This window comes from Capricornis sumatraensis, chromosome 2 (assembly GCF_032405125.1).
Source record: "Capricornis sumatraensis isolate serow.1 chromosome 2, serow.2, whole genome shotgun sequence".
Lineage (NCBI taxonomy): Eukaryota > Metazoa > Chordata > Mammalia > Artiodactyla > Bovidae > Capricornis > Capricornis sumatraensis.
Genome location: NC_091070.1, coordinates 17,589,179 through 17,611,713, shown reverse-complemented (window position 1 = coordinate 17,611,713; position 22,535 = coordinate 17,589,179). Strand labels below are relative to the sequence as shown.

At 43.1% G+C, this 22,535-nt stretch overlaps 2 protein-coding genes across 10 annotated transcripts in view; one reads left to right on the top strand and one right to left on the bottom strand.

Moving 5' to 3' along the window:
* Positions 1-4,810, top strand: part of COQ6 (coenzyme Q6, monooxygenase) — a 13,785-nt gene extending 8,975 nt beyond the window's left edge. The window contains exons 5-12 of one of the 5 annotated variants that reach the window (XM_068965632.1): positions 992-1,122; positions 1,819-1,926; positions 2,017-2,079; positions 2,276-2,383; positions 3,352-3,554; positions 3,630-3,745; positions 4,036-4,102; positions 4,533-4,808. In XM_068965632.1, coding sequence (XP_068821733.1) covers positions 992-1,122; positions 1,819-1,926; positions 2,017-2,079; positions 2,276-2,383; positions 3,352-3,554; positions 3,630-3,745; positions 4,036-4,102; positions 4,533-4,587 — 851 coding nt within the window. In that variant the 3' untranslated portion in view covers positions 4,588-4,808. Of the gene's footprint in view, positions 1-991; positions 1,123-1,818; positions 1,927-2,016; positions 2,080-2,275; positions 2,384-3,351; positions 3,555-3,629; positions 3,746-3,935; positions 4,103-4,532 lie in introns of all 5 variants that reach the window. The other 4 variants (XM_068965631.1, XM_068965633.1, XM_068965635.1 and 1 more) reach the window with 4 other exon arrangements.
* ENTPD5 (ectonucleoside triphosphate diphosphohydrolase 5 (inactive)) lies at positions 4,796-22,535 on the bottom strand. 5 transcript variants are annotated; one of them, XM_068965637.1, is made up of 15 exons: positions 22,492-22,535; positions 20,851-20,920; positions 18,984-19,263; positions 18,296-18,375; positions 17,008-17,151; positions 16,732-16,807; positions 16,433-16,468; positions 16,001-16,089; positions 15,614-15,693; positions 14,856-14,917; positions 13,823-13,924; positions 12,998-13,138; positions 12,213-12,269; positions 11,390-11,505; positions 4,796-8,588 (listed from the first exon to the last, which is right to left on the bottom strand). In XM_068965637.1, the coding sequence occupies exons 3-15, from the start codon at positions 19,198-19,200 to the stop codon at positions 8,502-8,504; spliced, it is 1,287 nt and encodes a 428-aa protein (XP_068821738.1). In that variant the 5' UTR covers positions 19,201-19,263; positions 20,851-20,920; positions 22,492-22,535; the 3' UTR covers positions 4,796-8,501. The 5 variants fall into 5 exon arrangements, with proteins under 5 accessions (XP_068821738.1, XP_068821739.1, XP_068821740.1 ...); XM_068965638.1 differs by having other exon boundaries at positions 18,984-19,266; positions 22,492-22,517; XM_068965639.1 differs by lacking the exon at positions 22,492-22,535 and adding an exon at positions 22,393-22,477.

Below are 22,535 nucleotides of genomic sequence, written 5' to 3'. Positions count from 1 at the left end.
TGGCTATTTGTGTATTTTTTTTGAGAAGTGTCTATGCAAAACCTTTTGCCCATTTAGAACTAGATTGTCTTTATTTTTTTAGTTATAAGGGTTCTTTGTGTAGTCTGGCTATAAATTCCCTTTATATATATATGTGTGTGTGTATATATATATGTTTTATAGATATTTCAGGGTTCCGGAGGGAGAAAAATTGGAAGCAACTTAAATGCTTTTTGATATGAGAGAATTGTTCATCCATGGAATGAACTTCCATGTAGTTTTAAAAGATAACTTAGATCTAACAGTCACTTAGAAACATGTCCCACAATATACTGGTGAAAAAAAGTCTGTGTTGCATGATCCCACTTGTATGTGTGTGTATGAGGGGGAATGGTGTGTGTGCATGTACAAACATAGGAAATTACCTGGAAAGCAATAGAACAAAGCTTTAACTGTAGCTATATCTGAGTGGTATGATTAAAGGTGATTCTCCCTGCCCTCCCCCCCCCTTTTAAACCTTTATTTGTAGTTCAGACTTTCACACCAAGTAAAAGTAATAAACATATAATTTTTATGATCAGAAAAGTAAAATGTCTTTCGGGGGAAGGAAAACCTTATGAAATCTAGAACCTGTTTGAGCCTGCGGTATTCCCCACCCTGTTTGTCTGAAAGCACATGTGGGTTCATTTGGACACAGAGTGAAGAAGAAACTAGAGGAGCTGGAGTGGGGGAGAAAAGAGCGCCTGGTCAGGTGATAAGGCAGTGAGAGATTCTCCCCTCACACACACGCTGATTCAGCCCTGTGGCCTCTGTCTTCTATTAGCTCTTAGACCATAACATTGATCACATGGGTTCGTTTTTTTCTTAAGGTCTTTACCTTTCTTATTTAGGAGTCAATGATAAGATAAAGATAAGCTGTCTTGCAACCTTGCTTTATTTAGTTACTGAGTTTTTTCCTCAGCCTGCGGGCCAACTGTCTAATGTTTTGTTTTCTCTCTTCTGACCTCCCTAGACCGAGTGACCATTCTCTACAAGAGCAAAGCAATCAGCTATACCTGGCCTTATCCATTTTCCATGGCAGACTCCAGCCCTTGGGTTCATATTACCCTAGGTGATGGCAGAACCCTCCAGACCAAATTGTTGGTAGTTGAAGATTCTTATTTTGCCAGGGGTCTTGGCATATCCGTATCTTATTAGTCTGTGGTCTCTTGTTTTAGATCTTAGCTCTAGTTGAAGTTGATTTGAGGCAGAGCTTTTGGCTATAAGGACCTGGACCCACTCAGACCAGCTCCAGTTGGGATGGCCCTATTGTAAGTGCTGCACAGGAGGCAATCTCTCAGACCACCATATATCTTGAAGTAAAGGATAGCTGGCCTTACAGGGACAGGAATCAGAGGGTCAGAAAATGAGCCCTTTCCCTACCTCTCGGGAATCCTGCAGTCACTCATCTTGCATCTCCCATTTTTTTCTTTCTGCTCATCAGCTTCCCCTTTTACAAGGCAGCCATTCTCAGCCTTATAGCAGGACTGTTCGGCTCCAGTGTCTGCCTTGCTGCTTTCTAGTTCAGTATGAAGAGGCTTTGGCTGAGTTTAACCTATGGCTGGCCCTTCTTGGGTCAGATGTCCAGCTGTGGTCTCTTCATTGAAGCTGGGATCACTTATGTACGGCTTCTCCTCTAGGGGCTGGGAGTGAGGTAGGTGTGATAAAGAGTTGCCTGCCCCAGATGGGGTTGCCAACAGTTGGAACTAGGGAAAACTTTTAGGAGGCAGGGACAACCTTCTGGAACAGTTTTGTTAATTAAGAGGTTGGCAGACTCAGCAGGCTCTTGTCTGCACACAGATTGGTGCAGACGGTCACAACTCAGGAGTGCGGCAGGCTGCGGGAATCCGGAATGTTAGCTGGAACTATGACCAATCCGCTGTTGTGGCTACTCTGCATTTATCAGAGGTAAGAGCCTGAGCCTACCATCGGGAGCCCTGCTCATGCCTAACTGGGACCGGGCACTTCTGACAAGGACTTTTCTCCTGTGTGTTGCAGGCCACCGAAAACAATGTAGCTTGGCAGAGATTTCTCCCCTCTGGGCCCATTGCTCTGCTTCCGGTAAGAAGTCCTTCTGGCTTGTCTTCTTAAACATGTCAACCCTTTGCCTTTTAGAACCTCACTTCACTCAGCCTTTTGCTGGTTGCCAGGAACTATGCCCACACTAGCTTTGTTACCCCTTCTTATCGTCCCTCGTGCCTGAGAGCTCTTAGGAACCGAAGTGTCAGCCCTTGGCATTGATGTTCTTTTGACACAGCTCTCAGACACTTTGAGTTCCTTGGTTTGGTCCACATCCCATGAACATGCAGCAGAGCTGGTCAGCATGGAGGAGGAGGAGTTTGTGGATGCCATTAACTCTGCCTTTGTGAGTATCACCTGCCAATGATGCGTTGTGGGGATAGATACAGAAAGATGGTTCTGAGTAAGAAGAAAGGAATAATGAATACACTGCCCCTTTGGACTTGTACCACTTGATCTGGATTACATGGGGGAGAGGCTTCAGGAAAATGTAAAACCACAGAAATTGGCTTGTGTGCCCTTCTGAGGGTTGTGGGCTGCTGCTCTGCTGACTGAAACAGCTGCCTGGGTGGAAGTTACTTGGATAAGTAACTTTTTTTGAAGTGATAATACTTCGATCAATTTTAACAGAAGCCAGCAAGAACAAAAGGAACTAAATGTACTAAAGGGGCTTCCAAGATAAATGAGGACCCTTTCTGGGTCACTTAGTATATGTTCCTGGCATAAGGCCTTTGCATTACATTCGTTCAGGAAGTTATGAGTGCTGCTATGTAGATGGCGCTGGAGTTAGACAAGTGAGATATAGTCCCTGCTTTCAGGAAGCGCAGAGTGAGGAAGGACACAGACATGAGTTAGGGTCCAGTGTAGAGTTTGCATAGGATGCTATACTATGGAGCTTGAAGGAAAACGACAGACACAGAGGACGGTTTGGAGGTAGGTTTACAAAGCGATGGTAGCTTCTGGATACTCCTGATGAACTAGAATTGAGGGGACATTCTAAGCAGGGGGGAGTGTGGAATCAAGAGCATGCTGTAGAGAGAGCTGCTTTGTGGCTGGCACATGCATTTTGAGGGTTAGGAATGGTGAAAGATGAAGCTCAGAGGTAGGCAGGGGCAGCTCATGAGCAATTTGACTTGATCCTACAGCTTGTGGGGAGTGATAGGGAATTGCATTTTGCATTCATTTGAGGGGTTGCAACTTGTGGTACCACTACCCATGGCTGTGGTTATAAAATGGTTGCCTTGCTGAATGTTTTAATTCCCCGCTGGAATCGCTGATGAACTTTCACTTTGTTTTGTGGTCGATACTACTCAGTGGAGTGATGTGAACCACACAGACTTCATCGACTCAGCTGGCTCCATGCTGCAGTCCGCGGTTGCTTTTCTGAAGCCCACTAGAGTCTCAGCTCGCCAGCTGCCCCCCAGTGTAGCCAGGGTGGACGCCAAAAGCCGAGTCCTGTTTCCTCTTGGGTTGGGACATGCTGCCGAGTACGTCCGGCCTCGGCTGGCCCTCATTGGGTAAGACGGTAACAACAGAGCCGCTCCCTTTTCCCTCTGGCTGGAGGCCACACCTGAACTCTGCTCTATTCTTAGGGATGCAGCCCACAGGGTCCATCCACTTGCAGGGCAAGGTGTCAACATGGGCTTTGGGGATATCTCCAGCTTGCTTCATCACCTCAGTACTGCAGCCTTCAATGGCAAAGACTTAGGTAAGGATTCAGTGTACCTTGGAGAATTCAGTGTACCTAAGGATTCAGTGTACCTTCCCTCATATAATATGGGAAGATCACGAAAATGGCTCCTCAGGAGCCAGATATAGTGGGCATAAATGCATCTGGTTTGCTAGGAAAGAAAACAGTACTACAGAATTAGGGAGGTAACCTTGCCTTTTCCCTCCAGGCTCCATGAGCCACCTCACAAGTTATGAAACAGACAGACAGCGTCACAACACTGCTCTTCTGGCTGCTACGGACCTACTGAAAAGGCTCTATTCCACCAGGGCTACCCTTCTCGTGCTGCTCAGGACCTGGGGCTTGCAGGCTACAAATGCAGTGTCTCCACTCAAAGTAAGAGAGCTCTCCCAGATCTCCAAGAATCTTGCTCACTGAGGAATGACTCGGCCAATGACTCTTTAATTTCTTTGAATTAATTTTCTTGGCTATTAAATTATCATCTTTATCTGAATACCTTCCCCAGTGGTTATGAGCAGAAATGTCCCTGCTGGGCTTCTAGGTATTAGCCCACATGCAAGCAGTAACTTGATATAAAATAGTGAATAGGGGTTCTTAAAGATGCTTAAACTCCTTTTGCTGCTGTCCAGCTTCTTTCCTGAGAAACCTCCATTAAAAGTTACTTTGGAGGGACTTGGAAGGAGAATCTATCTGGAACTTTCACCAATTTTTGCTTCAATCACTTTAAATATTTTAAAGTATTATCTTCACCTGCCTTCATACGTTAAAATGTCAAGAGTATCACTCAATTTCATTTTATCTCTAGGAACAGATTATGGCCTTTGCAAGCAAATGAATACTCTTCTTCTGGAGATTGTTGATGAAAAATGAACATCGAACATCTTTTTCCAAGACCATAACGTCATTTCAAAATTTAATAAATTTACATTAGAATTCTTCTGTCTCTTTTTCTCCTCTGCCTAATGAACTTTTGGATCTCAAATAATGAGTGATAATTTATGGTGAGGAGGGCATATCAACTAAGCCAAGGGAAAAAAAACAAAGGAAGACTATGACTTGGTTGAAAAGAAATTTTTATTAAAACAAAAATTGCTAAGGTGCCGTCTCATTCATTTTCACTTGTTAACAGTTTTTTTGAAAAAGAAGATTGATACAACTTTTAAAAAATGCTGGTTGTAAATTTATAGTTTTTTTTTTTTGATAAAGATAAGAATTAGAAAGTCAATTGATACATTTTTGTTAGAACTGCTATTTTAAAATTAATAATGCTAGAATGAAGAATAAGATAAATTGCTTTAACCTTTATTATAGGTATATTAGACTTTCTTGAAACCAAATTTTAAAATGCTAGTTATTACTTCCTTATCACAGCACCATTTTTCATCAATGGCTCCTCTGTGGGACACCACTGTATTCTGTCATAAAACAATAAATAATTTCATTGCACAGGTTAAAAGACCTCAGGAACCAGGTCAAAAGAAAAGAATCTGATTAGCAGCAGAATTTGTTCACGTTTGATTGCAGACTGCTGGCAGACCTGGGCGTGGGGCGGGTGGCTTTACTCTGCAGTTTTGAAGTGCCTACCTCACAGTACCCAAGATGCCTATCGAAGAGATTTATGGATCCTTTGGATTTGTATGCCATAAAGAATATCTTGCCCAGAGGTCTGATTTGAAGATGAAAGCAGAAGATAACAGTCTGCTTTTGACCCAAGGTAAGCTTTTCTTGGGAAATATTTTTGAAGGAGTGGGAAATGTGTTACCACACGGGAGCTTTTCAGGTAAATGCAGAAAATTTATAAGATCCTAGAGTAAAAACGTGAATGTTGCAAGTCTTCCTGGAATCTCAGGAAAAATGTGCCCAGAATGAAAGATGGCAGCTCTGGGAAAAGCTGGGTGACTACTGGCAAAGTCCAGAAAGGTCACTGTAGGGAAAAAAGGTCATCTTTCATAAGAAAATGGAAAGGTAAAAAGAACATGGACTCTACAAAAGTACACAAACAAAATCAGGCAAGACATGAATTTTAAGGCACACCTTGCAAGGACCTCCATGACCCACAGAGGATGTTTTGATGAAAACACACACACAACATCCACTATGTGGCAGGCCTTGTCCTAAGTATTTGAAATATATAACATATTTACAGAAAGGAAACCTAATCACCAATAGTAGACCCTGTAGGACCTCTTAGTAAGAGGCCCCAAAAGTATACTAGCAGCAGAAAGAATATTATAGACAAACTTTTGTAAGAAATAAAAATTCTCATTCTAAATTGTTCTTATAATGGATAAACTGGTTAATTCTCCAGATGTTCTAATCAAGATTATCAGAAAATATGTAGCTACATTTCTGGAGTTATAATGCATCTGCCCAAGAGTTCTGAAAGTATTTGGGATGACTAAAGGAGTCAGCTGAACAACGTGTGGCCTTTATAAAAAATGTTTCAGAGATAAACTGTGGTGATAAAAGACCAGGAAATCTTACTTCTCTGAACCCATCAAGCTGGAGGAGTCTTTACTGAACACAGCTTATCTCTTGGGAGAACATGGTTTCTAATGGGAAACGGTCTCCCCCAGTGAAGTTTATGGGATTTCAGTTCTCAAACCAGGAACTGAACCTGGGCCCTCACCAGTGAGCATGGAGTCCTAACCACTGGACCACCAGGGGATTCCCTGTCCCTAATCTTGAAGAACATTTAGTGTATGAAGACTGGTTCTAATGGCCTTCTCTTTGGACAAAGATGGGAAGGTCCAGAGGTCAAGTAGTATGTTAAAGAGAATGTAAGGGATTTAGGAGGTGTTTTCTTCAAAACACCAAAAGACTATGAAAGTGAAAGTGAAGTCATATCTGACTCTGTGACCCCATGGACCATAGCCTATCAGGCTCCTCTATCCATGGAATTTTCCAGGCAAGAGTACTGGAGTGGGTTGCCATTTCCTTCTCCAGGGGATCTTCCCGACCTAGGGGAACCCAGGTCTCCTGCTTTGCAGGCAGGCACTTTACCATCTGAGCCACCAGGGAAGCCCCAAAAGACTGTGGAAGGAGGGATGAGAGCAGAAGTAAGACTATGGAGGAGGGATTTTTTTTTAACATCAGTGCAGTCCCAAAGTGGAATGAGTTGTCTGGAAACATGCCTAAACAGAAACAGTGATAACGAGTTAGGAGCATTAAGGGACTGCAATGGATAGAAGACTGGATTACATTTTTTAGCTGTTTTTCATTCTGTTTTAGCATTTTTGGAACAAGGAATAGGTATAAAGGTGACCTCAGTATAATTAAACATTAGTGTGAAGAATGTAAAAATGCCACATAGAATTGAAAAAACAAATTTGGGGGGATAAGTATATAGAAATTTGCCTAGTTATTTGCACATATCAGATATTAAATATTTCTTGACTCAATGGACTATCTTTAAAAATAAGTTTCCCCAGGAACTGGTGTGAGGGCCGAGTATATTTATGTGAAAAGGCTGAGTCTACTGTGAAGCTACAAGTGTGTAGAGATACAATTCTGCTGGAAGGCAGGTGGAGGTAAAGACCCAGACTATAGGAAGATCTTCCAAGTCCAAGAACAATCAAGTGGGTAGACAAGCAAATGCTGGTCATGTGAGAGAGAACAAGATAATGGACTTTAGGGGAAATAATTCACAAAATCAGATGCTGAATATTCAAAGTGAGCATCAACTATATGGAAGTGGGCCAAGATGGCCAACCAAGTCAAATGTATCACCAGGAAGGGTATCAGAAACCCTGGGCCTTGACAGCTATGTAGAGAATGAAATGATGAGGGGGCAGGGCAGAAAGAGACACTGCTATGAAGAGACTAAAAGGGCAAGCTGAAAGGGGCTATTACCAAAATCTAGGTCCTTGGAAAGCATACCCACAGGCCTCGTACCAGAAGCCAGGGTATAGCTGTATTAGAAATACAAAGAAATAAAATTTAAGATGACAGTATAAACACAAGCGTAGGAGGAGGTATTTGCAGTGGAAACACTCCTTATATAAGATTGGATATGTTATTAATCTGAGGGTTGACTGATAAAAAGTTGATTAAAAGGTGGTCTGTACAAGGCAGCCATACCCTCCCAAAACGTGTCCCCTTAACTGGATGTCCCCCTTCTGGCCAATGAGGAGTTGCTCTCCATCCTGCTGAGATTTAGAATGGCTGCTCTCAGCTGCTGGGTTGGCGCTAACACAAAGTGGGATCGTGTAACTTCAGATATGGTGTTTTTCTCTGAATTACACATGGAAAGCAAAACCTTTTTCTTTAAGGGCAGGTTAAGTGGAAGTAAAGGTGGGACAGGGCAAAGTGTAGGAAAAATACCAGTGTCAAAAGGTCATGGGACTGTCATCAGTTTAACATCTAAGAGGATAATTAAAATGTTCAAAGGGATGAGGCACTAAAAGGGCTGAAATGAGATTTTTCTTTGGTTGCCATGGTTCCATCCCTGGGTTCCCCAAGGTTAAGTTCCAAAGCTGTTACTTTTGGCTCTCTGATACACAAGGAACCTCAAAGATTTAGATTCTGGTACCAGATGTGCATGAAGAGTGGTTAGGAAACAGTTCACATTTGATGTGTAAAATTAATTAAACCCAAATCTCTAGACCCAAGGGCAAGACTTGTTTACAAAAGCCCGTTCCTCTTGATGAAACCAGCTGCTGGGCTTCAGTCCAGGTGGCCCCCAGACTAGCTCAGAACACAACAGAATCCTCTCCTCTCTCGTTCTCCCTTTAAAAGTGTTGGCAAATGCAGGCCTCAGAGGAATGGCATCGCCTTAGTGGGAGATGCCCAGAGACTGCAGCAGGTGAAAGGTGGCCCCCAAGGCCCAGCCGGTCTCGATGTTGTTCACTTTCTTCGTGAGCTGTTGGGAAGGAGAAAAAGTCTTCACATTTTTATTCCATTTTCAACTCTAGCAAGCATAACAAGCAGATAATATCTTCCCAGATCATCTACATGGCTAAACCAAGGCAGCAGTGGGAGTAGCCAGTCTCTGAAGGCTTCTCCCAACACTCCCTGCAAGTTCCTCCCGACTACTGCCTAGCGCCCCTACGCCTGCCCATCTGATCCCTGAATCTTCTGGCCCAGGAAGTGGTCTCAACTCAGGACTTCTGAGAAGGACCTTTTAGACAGGCTTCTGAACTCTCCCTAGTCCTGAAACTAAATATATAGCGGGAGTTAGCAGATTTAGGGGTAGGAAAGAACATACTAAGCGCCTCAATTCATACTTTGTAATAACCTCCTCCTCTCAAGCGCTCGTTAATAACCAACCAAGGGATTTTAGGCATTCTAGGCCAGACTGTGCTTCAGCTGGTTCCGTGACTTTGGGCAAAAGTTAATTTTCTCAATTACGTAACAGGATTAGATTCAGTTCAGTTCACTTCAGTTGCTCAGTCGTATCCGACTCTTTGCGACCCCATGAATCGCAGCATGCCAGGCCTCCCTGTCCATCACCAACTCCCGGAGTTCACTCAGACTCACGTCCATCGAGTCAGTGATGCCATCCAGCCATCTCATCCTCTGTTGTCCCCTTCTCCTGCCCTCAATCCCTCCCAGCATCAGATCAGCATTTATCAAATTGTTTCTTCAGAATCCTAGGGGTTCCTTAGAAGTGCTTCAAAGGAGAAAGGAGGCAGATGGTGGTGTTCCAGGCCCCCTACCTCTGCTTCAACCAGATAACTCCATTTTTATCAGTTTTACTGGAATTCTGCATAAGCTATTATAAAGATGCTATGCCCAGGTTTGCAAATCAGTGGACTGCTTTTAATCTTCTAACTTCTTATGACACAATACTTTTGTGTTAACTTAATAAAATGAAGTCAACAGTCAATGTGCCAAAAGCTGAGAAGAACGGCATGTGAATCATTATCTTGAGATTTAGTCTGTGATACCCAAGTCACACTGGGAGTGCCCCCTAGCCCCATCACCCTGAAATGTCCCTCTGTCCTCAGGACCTCGATGCCAAAGTGAAGCGATCTCTGGAACTGGGGACTGCCCACCCCTGATGCAAATCCTGCTGCCACTGAAATGAAGACGTAAAGGATGCCAGAAATGGAGATGGCAGAAAATTGTCCTTAAATGATTTGGTTACTGTTGATGCTTAAGTACAGGTAGTACCTAACTTAGTATTGAGGGCTTAGGATGACCCCAAGCCTCCCACTGGTGTGAACTGCCTACACTAACAATATTAATAACTTACTATGTGCTAGGCACTGTACTTTATCTCCATTTTCATAACAGCCCTAAGAAACGGGTACTCTAAGGACCCCCGTGTTTTGAATGAGGAACTTAAAAGAGAGGGGAAGTAAGTCATCTAAGGCTACAGAGCTAGTAAGCTTGCAGAATCAGAGCTTGAACCCAGATCTGATGGAGAACAGAGGCATGCTTTTAACACTACACTTTACTGACTATGGGCAAGTAACTCCTTAAATGCCAATATTCTCGGCAGGTATAACACCACATTAAATCCAAATACCTTTGTACAAATAAATTTATGAAATTTGTATAACATAAGAAATGAGGCACTATAAACTGATCTGGAAATGAAGAAACAGGAAGGGGAAGTGACACAAGAGGAGGGAACTTCACAAAGTACAATCTACGTACTTGACCTTAAAATTCAAAGTTGCCTTGTGGCATAGTTGTATGTTTATTACATCTCCTCTAATGGTCTGTATACTATTAATATTTGAGGACAAAGATTACATCTTAATCGCCTTTGTAACTAAAATGTGCAATTACTCACTTATGGTATAGAATATAAAAAAATAGGGGATGGATGAAACTTACTGTTTGGAATAGATAACAAGCTACTACAGATGAAGTAAGGAAGACAAAGAGGGACCCAAAACTCAAGAGGCACTAAATATATGAGGCACACACAAAATACATACAACATACTACGTAAGGCATTCAATACTCATGAGGTCTTAGAAAGCCACTCACTGGTGATGCCCTTTGGCAGAGGTCCCTCATGTCCTCTGCCAAACAAAATCATCAAATGGACTAATGAGTGAGCTGATGCTACTGGCCGGTGTACCTGCCCCATGCCCCTTCAAAAAGAGCAGCTTTGCCCCAGGCACCCTCTGTGCTTGTGCTCCCTTGACCAAACTTTACCTACAGTACTTGAAACCACGTTGTCAGCAGCAAAGACAGGCAGGACGTATGAACCCAGAATTCAGGAAGTACAGCACTGCTTGCACCCCATCCTGTGTGTTCCCCTTGCTTCTTACTCTGACTTTTGAAATTAATTTAATAAACCATGTGACTTGGGCATCTTAACTTGGACCGCAAACCACTCTGCTCTATGACCTCTGGGATAGCTTGCCTGGTAATATAGAGTCGACCCTTGAACAACAGGGGGTTATAGGTGCCAACCCGTGTAGTCGAAAACCTGCATATAACTGTACAGTCGGGCCTCCGTATCTGTGGATGCAACGAACCACAGATTGTGTAGCACTGTAATACTTACTATTGAAAAGAATCCGTGTTATTCAGCCTGTATTATTCAAGGGTAAACTGTACTTAGAAGCTGCTACTCCATCAAGCTGATTTCCCATATTCATGGTGCCTTGCACACTGCCTTGTCCATAGCCTGAATGAAATTATCTCCACATTCCGTGGAGTGAGAGGGCTGTTACGTGACACTGGTGTCCTCTCTCTTACCCGTAAGACGGTGCTGCTTGCAAAGCCAAAGCCGTCCTTCAACAAGGCTGTGATGTAACTGAGATCCATGCACAGGAAGGGACTGCCTGAGGTGAAGTTTTCCAGGTTATCACACACTGGCAGTGAGAGAAAGAAGAGAGTGCAATGCAAGTCTGCAGCCATCTGAGAGGTGTGATTTTCTCTAAATACGGACTGAGAATAAGCACAGCAGAATCCTCATTCTTCCTCTCCCAGATGCTTGGGAGTCTCAGGGGCTAGAACTGTGCACTGACAGCCTCTGGAGGACCCCAGCTCATCAAGAACCTGCATATTTTTGTCGTCACATCTCATATACCCAAAGGTGCATGGGGCCTACCTAGTTCATTTGCTATGACCTAATGTTGGGGCTTAATTCAACTAAGTCCCTTATACAGTGTTAATGCTGAGACCCAGAAGACAGGGAAATACCAGTTAGTCCTATTTCATGGCCTCTGGATGAGATCAGTTATTTGCATTTACGATGGACTCCTTCAACGAAGCCTCTGCAACTATTTCTCGTATATTCTGGTGGTTAGTTTCATTACTGCTGATAACACTATTTCAACGTCTTTTAAAAAAGGAAGAAAGAAATGTAGTAAGAAGAAAAGGTTTTCACTATTTGTCCAAACTCTTATATTCTCATTTTTTCTTTGCCACTTAATGCTTTTAACTGCTGGCAAAGATAGGAAACCAACCTGCTGAGCGGCTTTCTGCTGGCTGAGGTGCATCAGGTGACCTTAAGGTCACTAGGATTGGCAGGCACAGCCTCACATGCTTGCCTTCAGTGATTTCCACTGACACTTACCTTCCCTTGCTTTTCTCTCAAAATCTTCAACTTTTAAAACACCCCCCTTTTCATAATCTGAAATGAAACAGAACAGCAGTTGAAGTCAAAAGGCCTTCCAGGAAGCATAAAAAAATTTACCCTAGTGATGTTTATAATAATGAAAAAGTAAAAAATTTCCAATATTAAAAATGAGATAAACAAACATGACATATCCCTACAATATAATCTATGCCATTTATTTTAATCTGTTATGTATGCTTAACTACAGCTAAAAAACTGACCCATTAAAAAGGGGCCATTAAATACAGTAGAAAATAAAAAATTCATATCTCAGGCCATGACTGATCACATATATACATTCTCACAGCTAAACAAAATGTGTTACTATTATGATAAGAAAAACAGTTATAAAGCGGAGAGAGGAAACATTTTGGGGTGATGAGTATATTCATTATCTTGAATCTGGTGATGGTTTCGTGGATGTTTACACGTGTCAAAACTTACCCAATCATATACTTGAAATATGTGCGTTTTATTTTATGTCAATTATACCTCCATTAAGATGTAAAAAAAAAGAAAGAAAAGACTTCATGTATACTTGTTTAGTATATACTTCATGTATACTGGTTTAGGCCACCTTCTAGCCCCAAAAGATTCTAAACCATACTCTCCCACTTGAGTGACTTGGGAACAAAGCAGGGTGAGCAGCTCAACAAAGCATTGCAAATACTGCTTTGTCCCCTCCCTTCCCCACCACAGGCTTGCCCAGCCCCCCCCTGCACTGACACCTGGCATGAACTTACCAATCATGTCTGTGTCCACGGCTCGGTCATAGTAGTAAGAGAAAGCGTAGAAGGAGCCTCTCTGGACCTCATCTGGTTGATGAAGTTTTCCTTGCACCACCCTCAGCACTTCCGCATAGCAGGGCTCAAAGCCCACCTCTCCTGTTGGGGCAAAGGTGCACAGGAGCAAGGTGGGAAAGTGAGAGGCAGGCTGCTGAGGGAGGAACACCAGGAGGACCAAGGCGCGCTGAGGCTCGGGACAAAGATGAGCAAACTTCTGTGGCTTCATCCCTCTGGAAAACTGGTACTTGCTTCTCCACGGAGGCTCCCTCCCTAACCTGCGTTCACCAAAGAAGCCATGGCCCACCTCGAGCTGCCGCCCAGCACTGCGTTTCACGGTAGTTATGACAAGTATGCAGAGGCTCACCTGCTTCTTCACTGGAAAAATTAAGTTGCTCCCTTGAGTTGAACGTCTATGCCTTTTATAATACCTAAGATCAATTACTGTTTTATCGTCTCGATTATCTAACTGAAATAGCTAAACATTAATTGAATCTGAGACGGTTTCACCCTGCTGAGGGCTGAGACCCTTAATACGTTAGATGCCAGCTAAGAGGTTTCTAATGGATCCGCAACACTTGGGCAGGAAAGAGCTGCACAGAGAGTGACAGCTGCCGTGTTCACGGTCATGCTACACTACTCCTGGAGGCACACCAACATCTCCTCGGAATTAGTTCCTGCAAAAGAAGCTTCTATTCTCTTGAGCTCCGGAAGAAGTTTCCCATGGGACTTTTCCAGACTTCTACTATAAACGTCATTTCAACCAGTGGAAAAAACACCACTTGCCTTCTTGATTGCCACCATACTGGTATTTCACACCCCCAAAGATCCACTCTGCTTCCAACCATCTCGGCAGACAGGCACTTCGGAAAGTGTGTCCATCAATTCCTGGAAGAAACCAGACCACAAAGTAAGAGGCAAGGGTGTGAGGGAGAGAGAGAAAGAAAGGCAAACAAGAAGCTAGTAAGGTTAAAAGGTATTATCAAGGTGGCTGGGCCTTAAAATCATATGGAATTAGTTCCGTGACTGCATCCTATAATATGAATTCTTACTTGGGGTTCACAGATGGGCTTGGTGAACCCCCTGAAACTCCAGGCAAATTTTCATGCTTATGTCTATTTGGCAGAGGGGTTGTTGGCTTTCATCATATATTAAATCTAAAACTGATAATGGAATAAAGTTCCCTCATTTCTAAAAAAAAGGGAAAAAATACTGGTCTACTCTTCTCATTGGTTGTTTTAAGACTTAATACACCTGAAAATGTAAACTCTGAAATGTCAAATCATCATCACAATTATAGCTTACTGTGAACCACACACCACACAGATTGAATTAAATGCAAAATCTCTTTTAAGGCGAAGAAAAGGGGCATAGCTAACTGGCCCCAAATCACAAGACTAGTACTGAACCTGGTTCTGCCTGAACTTTTGACCCCTTTCTGCCTATGAACAGAGGAATGGAGCGGTTCGGTTATTCTATCTGTAAGTGGACTGCTGCCTGCACCTCCCACATAAAACGTAAGGGCCTGAGCGAGCTTCTGCCAGATTTGCTCCTTGAGTCTTACTTTCTGCAGATGCTTCAGCCTTCTGGCCACAGACCCCCTATACCAACAGACGTCATGCTGGAAATGGTTAATAATATATCTATAAAAACATCTGAACTCATAAATTAGAAAAGGAATTTGCCATTATACAACATATGCCTCCTACTTCAGCATAACCCCTTCTGCCACAGAATCACTGCCAAGGTAGGGAAAAGGCAAGCTGAGTACTGGTGTCGCTCTCACCACACCCCGACCAGCACAGGCACCCAGACAAACCTTCTGTCTCCAGGGCTCCCAGGGTTGCTAGTCTTGCAGCTTTCAATCCAAATCCCAAGTAACTGTAAAATACAGGATTGACTAATTTCATACTGGTCCTGAATTCTCCAGCTTAAAGCTCCTTCTTCCAAAAGTAATATGGTTTCTCCGTCTCCCTCTGGAGGGAGGAAAAACTTGTTCTCTGTGACCTATTCATCTCATGCAGACAACACGCAGTAATTCCTGCACAGTTCAGATCAGGGCTGTGCAGTAAGAACTTTCCATGATTTAAAGGCCAGAGATGGTGACACTTCCTAGGGTCCTACCCTGGGAACCATCCGCAGAAAAGCTCTCATTATCTTAGCTTCTAGCCCAACTGTGATCAAATTCTGGGCTGGATTTTGAGCATCTGAGGTCAGTTTAAAAGAAGCTGACACAGAGCTTTGGCTGAACCTTCTTTGAGTGTTCTGTCTCTAGAGAAAACTTGACTTATATTACTTTCACTTTTATATTACTTATCTTTTTTACTCTTTTACATTATTTTAAAAAATCTTACATTACTTTTTATTACTATTACATGTTTTTAGGCCAAGAATAGAGAATCTTGGGTCCCCTGGGCTTTGGTAAGTGGCCGATAAGTGGGTTTCAGTTATCAAGCCTTCGGGGACTGGCAAAGATTTTGTAAGGCTTGTCAGTTGCAAAGAAATGTGAAAATGCTTTGAAAAGTTAGGAGAATCAGACAATGCAAAATATTATTTCTCCACGTCCCTCTCCCTCACCTATGTGTATAGAGCTTATAAGTGCTGTTAAACATCTCAAAGGAAGTGAGGTAGCCCCTAGGGGTTTGTTCCAGGGTTTTCTGCAAAACAGAAAAAGCAAAAAGACTATTCAGTATCCACAGTAGTCTGAAGATGTTATCCTCAGTATCCCCTCCCTCTCCTCCCCTCCAAAATCAGAGATGAAGAAGACAGATTACACTGCTCATCTCACAAGGCTTGAGGAATCAAAGGGACTCTGAACAGTGAGAGCAAGTTCAGTCAGTCAGTTATTGACACTACTCGGCCTGCTCACGGTGGAGCGGCTGTCTGAAACGGGGCCCTTTCTTAGCACCATGAAATGTCTGCCAAGCGGGTTGGTAACCAGACCCTTGTATGTATCTGACTCACCTCGAACTGAGGCAGGAACGTGATTTGGGTGGAGGCCCCTCCCAGGTCCAGGGTCCCAACAGTCTCCTGGTTGTGGCCGTGCAGCTGACCTGTGAATGACAGTCAGCTCTGAGCATCCTGGGCTTCCTGGACAGCCCAACACTCCCGTCTGCAATTTCTCTCCTACTCCTGGCATATACTGGAGGCATTCTGTAAACACTCCATGCTCCTCAGCACCTAAGGCTGCAAGCAAGGGCTAACCAGGAAGGACTCTTGCTGCAGCTGAGGTCCTGAAGGCAGGTAATAAACATTAACTTCCTGTCTTTCCTCCCCATCCTCCTTTTTTTTTTAAAAAATGAAAGAACAATATGAAGAGAAAAGGTATTGATATTTTGCTCCCTGACCATGTGTGAAACCCAGTTAAGTTCTTAGGTAAATGTGAGAACGTGTTACCTGTCAGAAAATTCACAGTAACCCAAGCTAATATGCCTAAAAAAGGAGAGAAAGACAAAGATTACATCCAGAGCATTTTTACCCCTCTTCCTGGGCCCCACCTTTGTTCTCTTATCTCTAAATTTCATGTCAAAATTACACATTCCCTGCTCCCCATCTTTCCATTTCCTGCTATCCCCTTCCTCCTTGCTTATTTGTTCCTTTCTCTTCAGCATCCCTACCCTGTCTCCCCAGTGCCTTTAATCAGATATTCATGAACCCTGGCCCTCTCCCCCACCATACATCAACACCTTGCCCACCTTCATAGGATCCATCCATGATGCTAACACTGTCATCTGGTACCAGGAAAGGTGATTTCTTGAAGATCTCTTTTACCTAGCAAAAAAAGGAAAGAAATCTAGATTCCCTAAGGCAACAAAACAGATTCCAAACATATCCTATAATACTTAGAAAACCACACTCTTCATTTTCCCCAGATAAAATTTTAACAGAACTCATTCATTTTCCCTAAGAAACTAGGTAAGCCATCATTGGTTTTTTGTAAAAACAAGCAAACAAACAAAACAACAACATACCTCAAAGAGCAGTGCCTCAGCTTTCTCTTCTGGCAGTAAGCGCAGCCCCGCTGTTGCCTTTAGGACCACTGGCGTTCTCTTCCAGTGACTTGGAGGGATTGAGTCTTTGGCCACCTCTAGGAGCTCTTGAACAGTCTCAGCACCCTTCAAGAGAGAACATCTGGTGAACAGTGCATTTAGTGGAGTGTGTCTGCTCCCGCAGCATGCTCTGGGACAGTATCAGGAGCAAGGGGGCCAAGGGCTGCCAAGGGTTTTATATAAAAAAAAGGGGGAGGGGGCAGACTGTGCAGAGCTGCCACACAAATGCTAGCTGCAGCTGTCATTATGCTACACCTTTTACGAGTTCTGGCACGACAGGACATATCAGGTTCATTTTTGTATTACCAGCACCAACATAATTCTAACAAATTATGTTAGAATCCATTATTTTAAATCCATTGTTTTTCTGAGTAAGCATCTGTTCTGACAACATACTGCCTCTTAAACATTAACACAATTTTACTCTCCAAATGTCAAATCAATTTCTAATAATGCAATTGTTTTCAACAGCTCCTAATTTTCTATAGCACATTTGCCGTTTCACAACGGCAAGCTGAGAAAATAAACATCCTCTTGGTTCTTCAAGTTCAAGCCATTTTTAACATCAGGTTTTCCTCTGGTTAATGATTACACTTGTGACACTGGACAATATCTTTAATATATGCTACCAAAGTTCAACATTCTGCCTTACTCTATTTTATATCAGTGTGGCCCCTGACACGTGGGGTGTTGTATCCTCTGAGAGCTCACATGTGAAATACAGCTATGACAGAACTCTACATTCATCTTCTATTACTGAAGACTTTTTGTCATGGGTTTTGCCCAATTTCTAGAATATAACCATGGTTCTGTGCTGTATAAGGGCATTCTGAAATGGAGTTCACCTCAATTGCCATGTGTATACCTTCTACTTTATAGAACTTCACAACCATTTTCTGCATCTACATTAATTAATGCAGTTGATGGCTTCAAATCAAAATCTTAAACAGTCAATACAAATAGCACAATCTCCTGAAAGATGGTGCTCTCCCAGCAGGGTGACAAGCTATTTTCACACCTCCTTTCCCCTAAGCCCTGGTGAACCCAGGTTATACAATTACTGTTATCCAGGAGATTAGCTGAGGACAGAAAACTGATCTCACACATGACCTCAGTATCAGCAGAGAAGAGCATAAAATATTTAACAGCAGTGGTGTGGTCAAGCTATCAAGGCATTTGAGAATCTAAACATCTATTGTAAAAAACTCACCTGCTTAGGTTGATCTACAAAAGCAGAAAGTCCTGGCTTCACAGAATCAAAAATTTCCCCTTCCAGAACTGGAAGCTGTCCTATGTTGTCCATGAGCAAAACAGAAGAGAGATGGCTGATTATCAAAAGTCAGACTCTTCCTGATCCTGGCTGTCTCCCCCAGCGATTCCAAGTCATCCCACCTGCTAGGAATGGCTTGAAGGAGTATTGGATGGGGGGGAGAGGATGAAAAGTAATCACCGAGGGTCCCTCTGCCATTTCTCTGGTGGGCACCTCGCTTCTACTCCTTTCCCTAGACTCTATGTGTAACTTGAGAAGACTGAATATTCAGAAAACATTAATCTTCAGGGTCCCCTCATTCCCTTTTCCAAGGGTGGTGGTGGTCTTCTTCTCAAGACCACTCTCAATATTCTGAACCCTGGAGTTTGGAGAAAAGTAAAGACAAATTATAACTACACTTCTTAGACACATGGGTTCAGACTACAGGCAGTCCTGATCACTTTTAATTTTACACCAAATTAAACCATATGTGTTCAGTTATAGTCCAGAGTTTTCTCTGAAGAAAGACATTTAGAGACTGTAAGATTCTGTAGCTGACATCCTACACTCTCAGCACATCTGTTTCTAGGAGGAGGAGATGCTCAAGTGTGGGTTTCACGATGCTGGTGAGAGCGCCAGCTGCACTCACCTGGCATTTTCTGCACGAAGGTGTAAACATGAATTCGTGTCCCAGTGCTCCCTGCGTCAAACATAATTCCATACAAGGTGCCGGCGCTGACGCTGACCGGGCACATGGAGGACAGGAAGACCCCCTCAAACCAAGTCTGCTGCTGTCTGTGGAAGACAGTGCTGCACACACAGGACGCTACCAGCACAAAAAAGGCTATTCCCTGGGAAAGGGCCATTCTCTTCCGAGACGTGGTGAGTCTTTTGTTCCAGACGCAGTGCTGCTAACACACCTGCAGTGACTTCTGGGACAAAGACATGCAAGGTTAGACCAACTGGCCTCTTTGTTTACACTTGTAAAAGATGAAACACCCACAACAGAAATCCCACCCCTTTCCCCAGGCTGGTCCTTCTGTTCCTAAACACCTGCATAACAAGCTAGATTAGGGTGACAGAGGCTCTGAGCACCTTTTCTGAAGGGTGTCTGGTTGCAAGAGGAAACTGGGATTTAAAATTTATTTCTCCATGCTCTTTCTTTTTCCATCTATTTTTTTGGCCACAAAAATTCTTAGTTCCTCAACCAGGGATCAAACCTGCATCCCTTGCCCTGCTTTTAATAGTAGGGTGGATCACACATACTCAAAGACTCTCTCTGTCACGCTGTTCTTAATGTTGCATCTTATTTTTTTCTTTCCATTTTGACAATTTTGTCTTTAGATCATGAACCATGTGCCTTGCAGGATCTTAGTTCCCCAACCAGGTGTCCCCTGCAGTGGAAGTGTGGAGTCTTAGCCAGGGGACCACCAAAGAATTCCCTCTTTCTTCTTTTTGATTGATAAATAGAAGCTTCAATTTCTGAATTAAAGTTATAAAGTTACAAAAAAGTTACAAAGTCCCTGGCATTGGGGTGTTCACAGCCTTTAAAAATCAGGCCACCTGTGACCAATATTGCCAGTGGCTTGCAACCACATTTTAAGGAAATAAATCAACTTAATTCAAAAACACTTAAATAGACCATTATGGTTTTTAAAACATGCTTCACAGGTTTCAGGCTATGTTATCTCCATAAGCACTTAAGAGCAGAAGGGCAAATAAAGACAGAAAGGCTCAATGACCTGCTGAGTCATAAAGTGGTGCATTATGGCAAGTTACTGCCTGTATTTCTTAATCTGCTTATAACAAATACAAAAACTTATTAAGTGCTCAGCATTATCTACTTTGGATTTTAGATACAAATGATGCAGAAAAACTAGAGTAAGGTTTCATGGAAAAATGTCTCCTGCATAGGGTGCATTTTCTCCTGGTGTTACTGAGGAAGGTCACATCTATATCCTCCAACATTTCAGGCTTCCTTAGTTGCCTCTTATGTACTTTGCTCAAAACAATTCTGGGTCTTCTGATTCACCTTTCACCTCTGAACTTCTCCTTATGTAAGTCATGGTTACTAGTTAGACATGATCTAACTCCAAAGTCCTCATTCCCCAGCCCTCTAATCGCAATAGAATACTCAGTATGCTTGGAGTACAGATGAGGACTGTATCATTCTCAAATTTGTTGATCTGCCAGGATGCGTTTTATCAAAATGTCTCTCTCCCTCCCTAGGTAACATACTACATAAAATAAAGCAAATTCAAGTTAACTGCATCTGGAATAAAGCTCTTTGAAGTAGCTGGAGTTGTTCTGAAGTATCTCAAAGACAGAGTGAGACTTACCAGTCTGAATACTCTTCAAGACTGAACACTCTTCAAGACTGAACTTCTATCCTTCAGTGAAGAATGAAAGCTATTGTCTAAGGACAGCAAATTGTAGAATCTCAAAGGAAACTTGTCTCTAGAATCTTAAAGGAAACCACTGCAACAGGTCAGCTGCCGGGCCAGATTCATACTCACGTCTTCAGTCACTCCCTTTGGTGGAATCTTCCTTTGCAGCAGCCAGGCTGGTCATGTAGATCAACCAGAACTGAAGACAAAAACAACCTTTCAGATTCTGAGTGTTAACAGATTGTGGCCTTGTCCAAAGCCCAGACCACATTCCACACTCTCCGGAAGTGTATTTAGGGGCTCTCCAGACACCAGCCTGCTTCCACTGCTGTGACTGACTGCACAGCAGCTTCTTCAGGGCTCACTCGTATTTTTTTCTATTATTGTGGTTTCTGGGAAAAAACAAACAACTCTCCAGCTTCTATTTCCATTAAGCAAAACTTTGTTTTTTCTTCCAAAAGAAATTAAGGGGAAAAAATGCATACCAGGTATCCCTTTTCACAAAGTGAAAACTGCAGCGTCATACCAGGTGTTCAGTGTAAAGGTAAACAGTAGATGTTAGAGAAAGCAAAGGGTGAACACACAGACCGCACCATCCGCTCTCAACAATTACCTCTAACACCGCTTCTGATCTCACTTTTCTTTAAGATTAGCTACTTTAAGGATGCCATTAGAAAGGCTTACAACAAAAGGCTTAGAGCATACAGAAGAAGTGAAGTGAAGTCACCCAGTCGTGTCTGAATTTTTGTGACCCCGTGGACTGTAGCCCACCAGGCTCCTCCGTCCATGGGATTCTCCAGGCAAGAATACTCCTTCTCCAGGGGATCTTCCCAACCGAGGGATCGAACCCAGGTCTCTCACATTGCAGGCAGATGCTTTAACCTCTGAGCCACCAGGGAAGCCCTATTTCACATGACACCAGCCTACCAGGCTTGCTCACTCACTGCCAGTCTCTGCTCAGGTGTCACCTTCTCAGAGAGTCCTTCCTTGTCTACTATATTTAAAATCGCAACCCACCTAGTCACATGCATCTTTTATCAATACCTTCCTTCCCTGTTTGTTTTTCTCCGCAGCACTCCTCGTCTTCTAATATACTATATAATTTACTACTTCTGGGGTGGTTTCTCATACTCCCTGCTCCTGATTCCCCCACCTTCATGAGCTATACATGGGCAGATAATTTTGTCTGTTCATGAATGTGTTCCTGGCACTGGAATGATACTGCCACATAGTAGGTGTTGAATATAGTCTCTGAAGGGATGAATAGTGATCCAGTGATTCAAGGACTGGATCTCATCCATTTAATAAGAATATATCACAAGTGACTTCTTTCCTAAAGGAGATTCATTATCCACCCACTGGAAAATCATGATTCCAAACTTCCAGGATGGATGGTTTCTCCAAATGTGTCAATTATATAACAAGTTCTATATGCTACTCAAAATAATGTACACAGACTAGAGAGAATACATCAGTGTATTTAAATTCACTCCTTCAGAATTAGTCTTCTCAACCTCTCTTGCTATCTCCTTATTCACCTCCAACAAAGCTCTCTTCAATTCTTTTGAGACTTTGGTGCCAGCTAGGGTCAGTCACTATGCCCGTCTCCTTTGAAGGTCTTTTCAGTGCATCTTTGTCTCTGTAGTAAACACCAGTCCCCCTCCAACTCACCTCCCTGGAGCATCACACTCGATTCCCTTCTTCTATGTCCCCCAGAGTTTCAGAGACCACAATCCCACAGCGCCTGGGCCCCCCACACTGGGTACGCACCTGCTCGTGTCTGCCCAGTCCCTGTGATTCCTTGCTCGCACTGT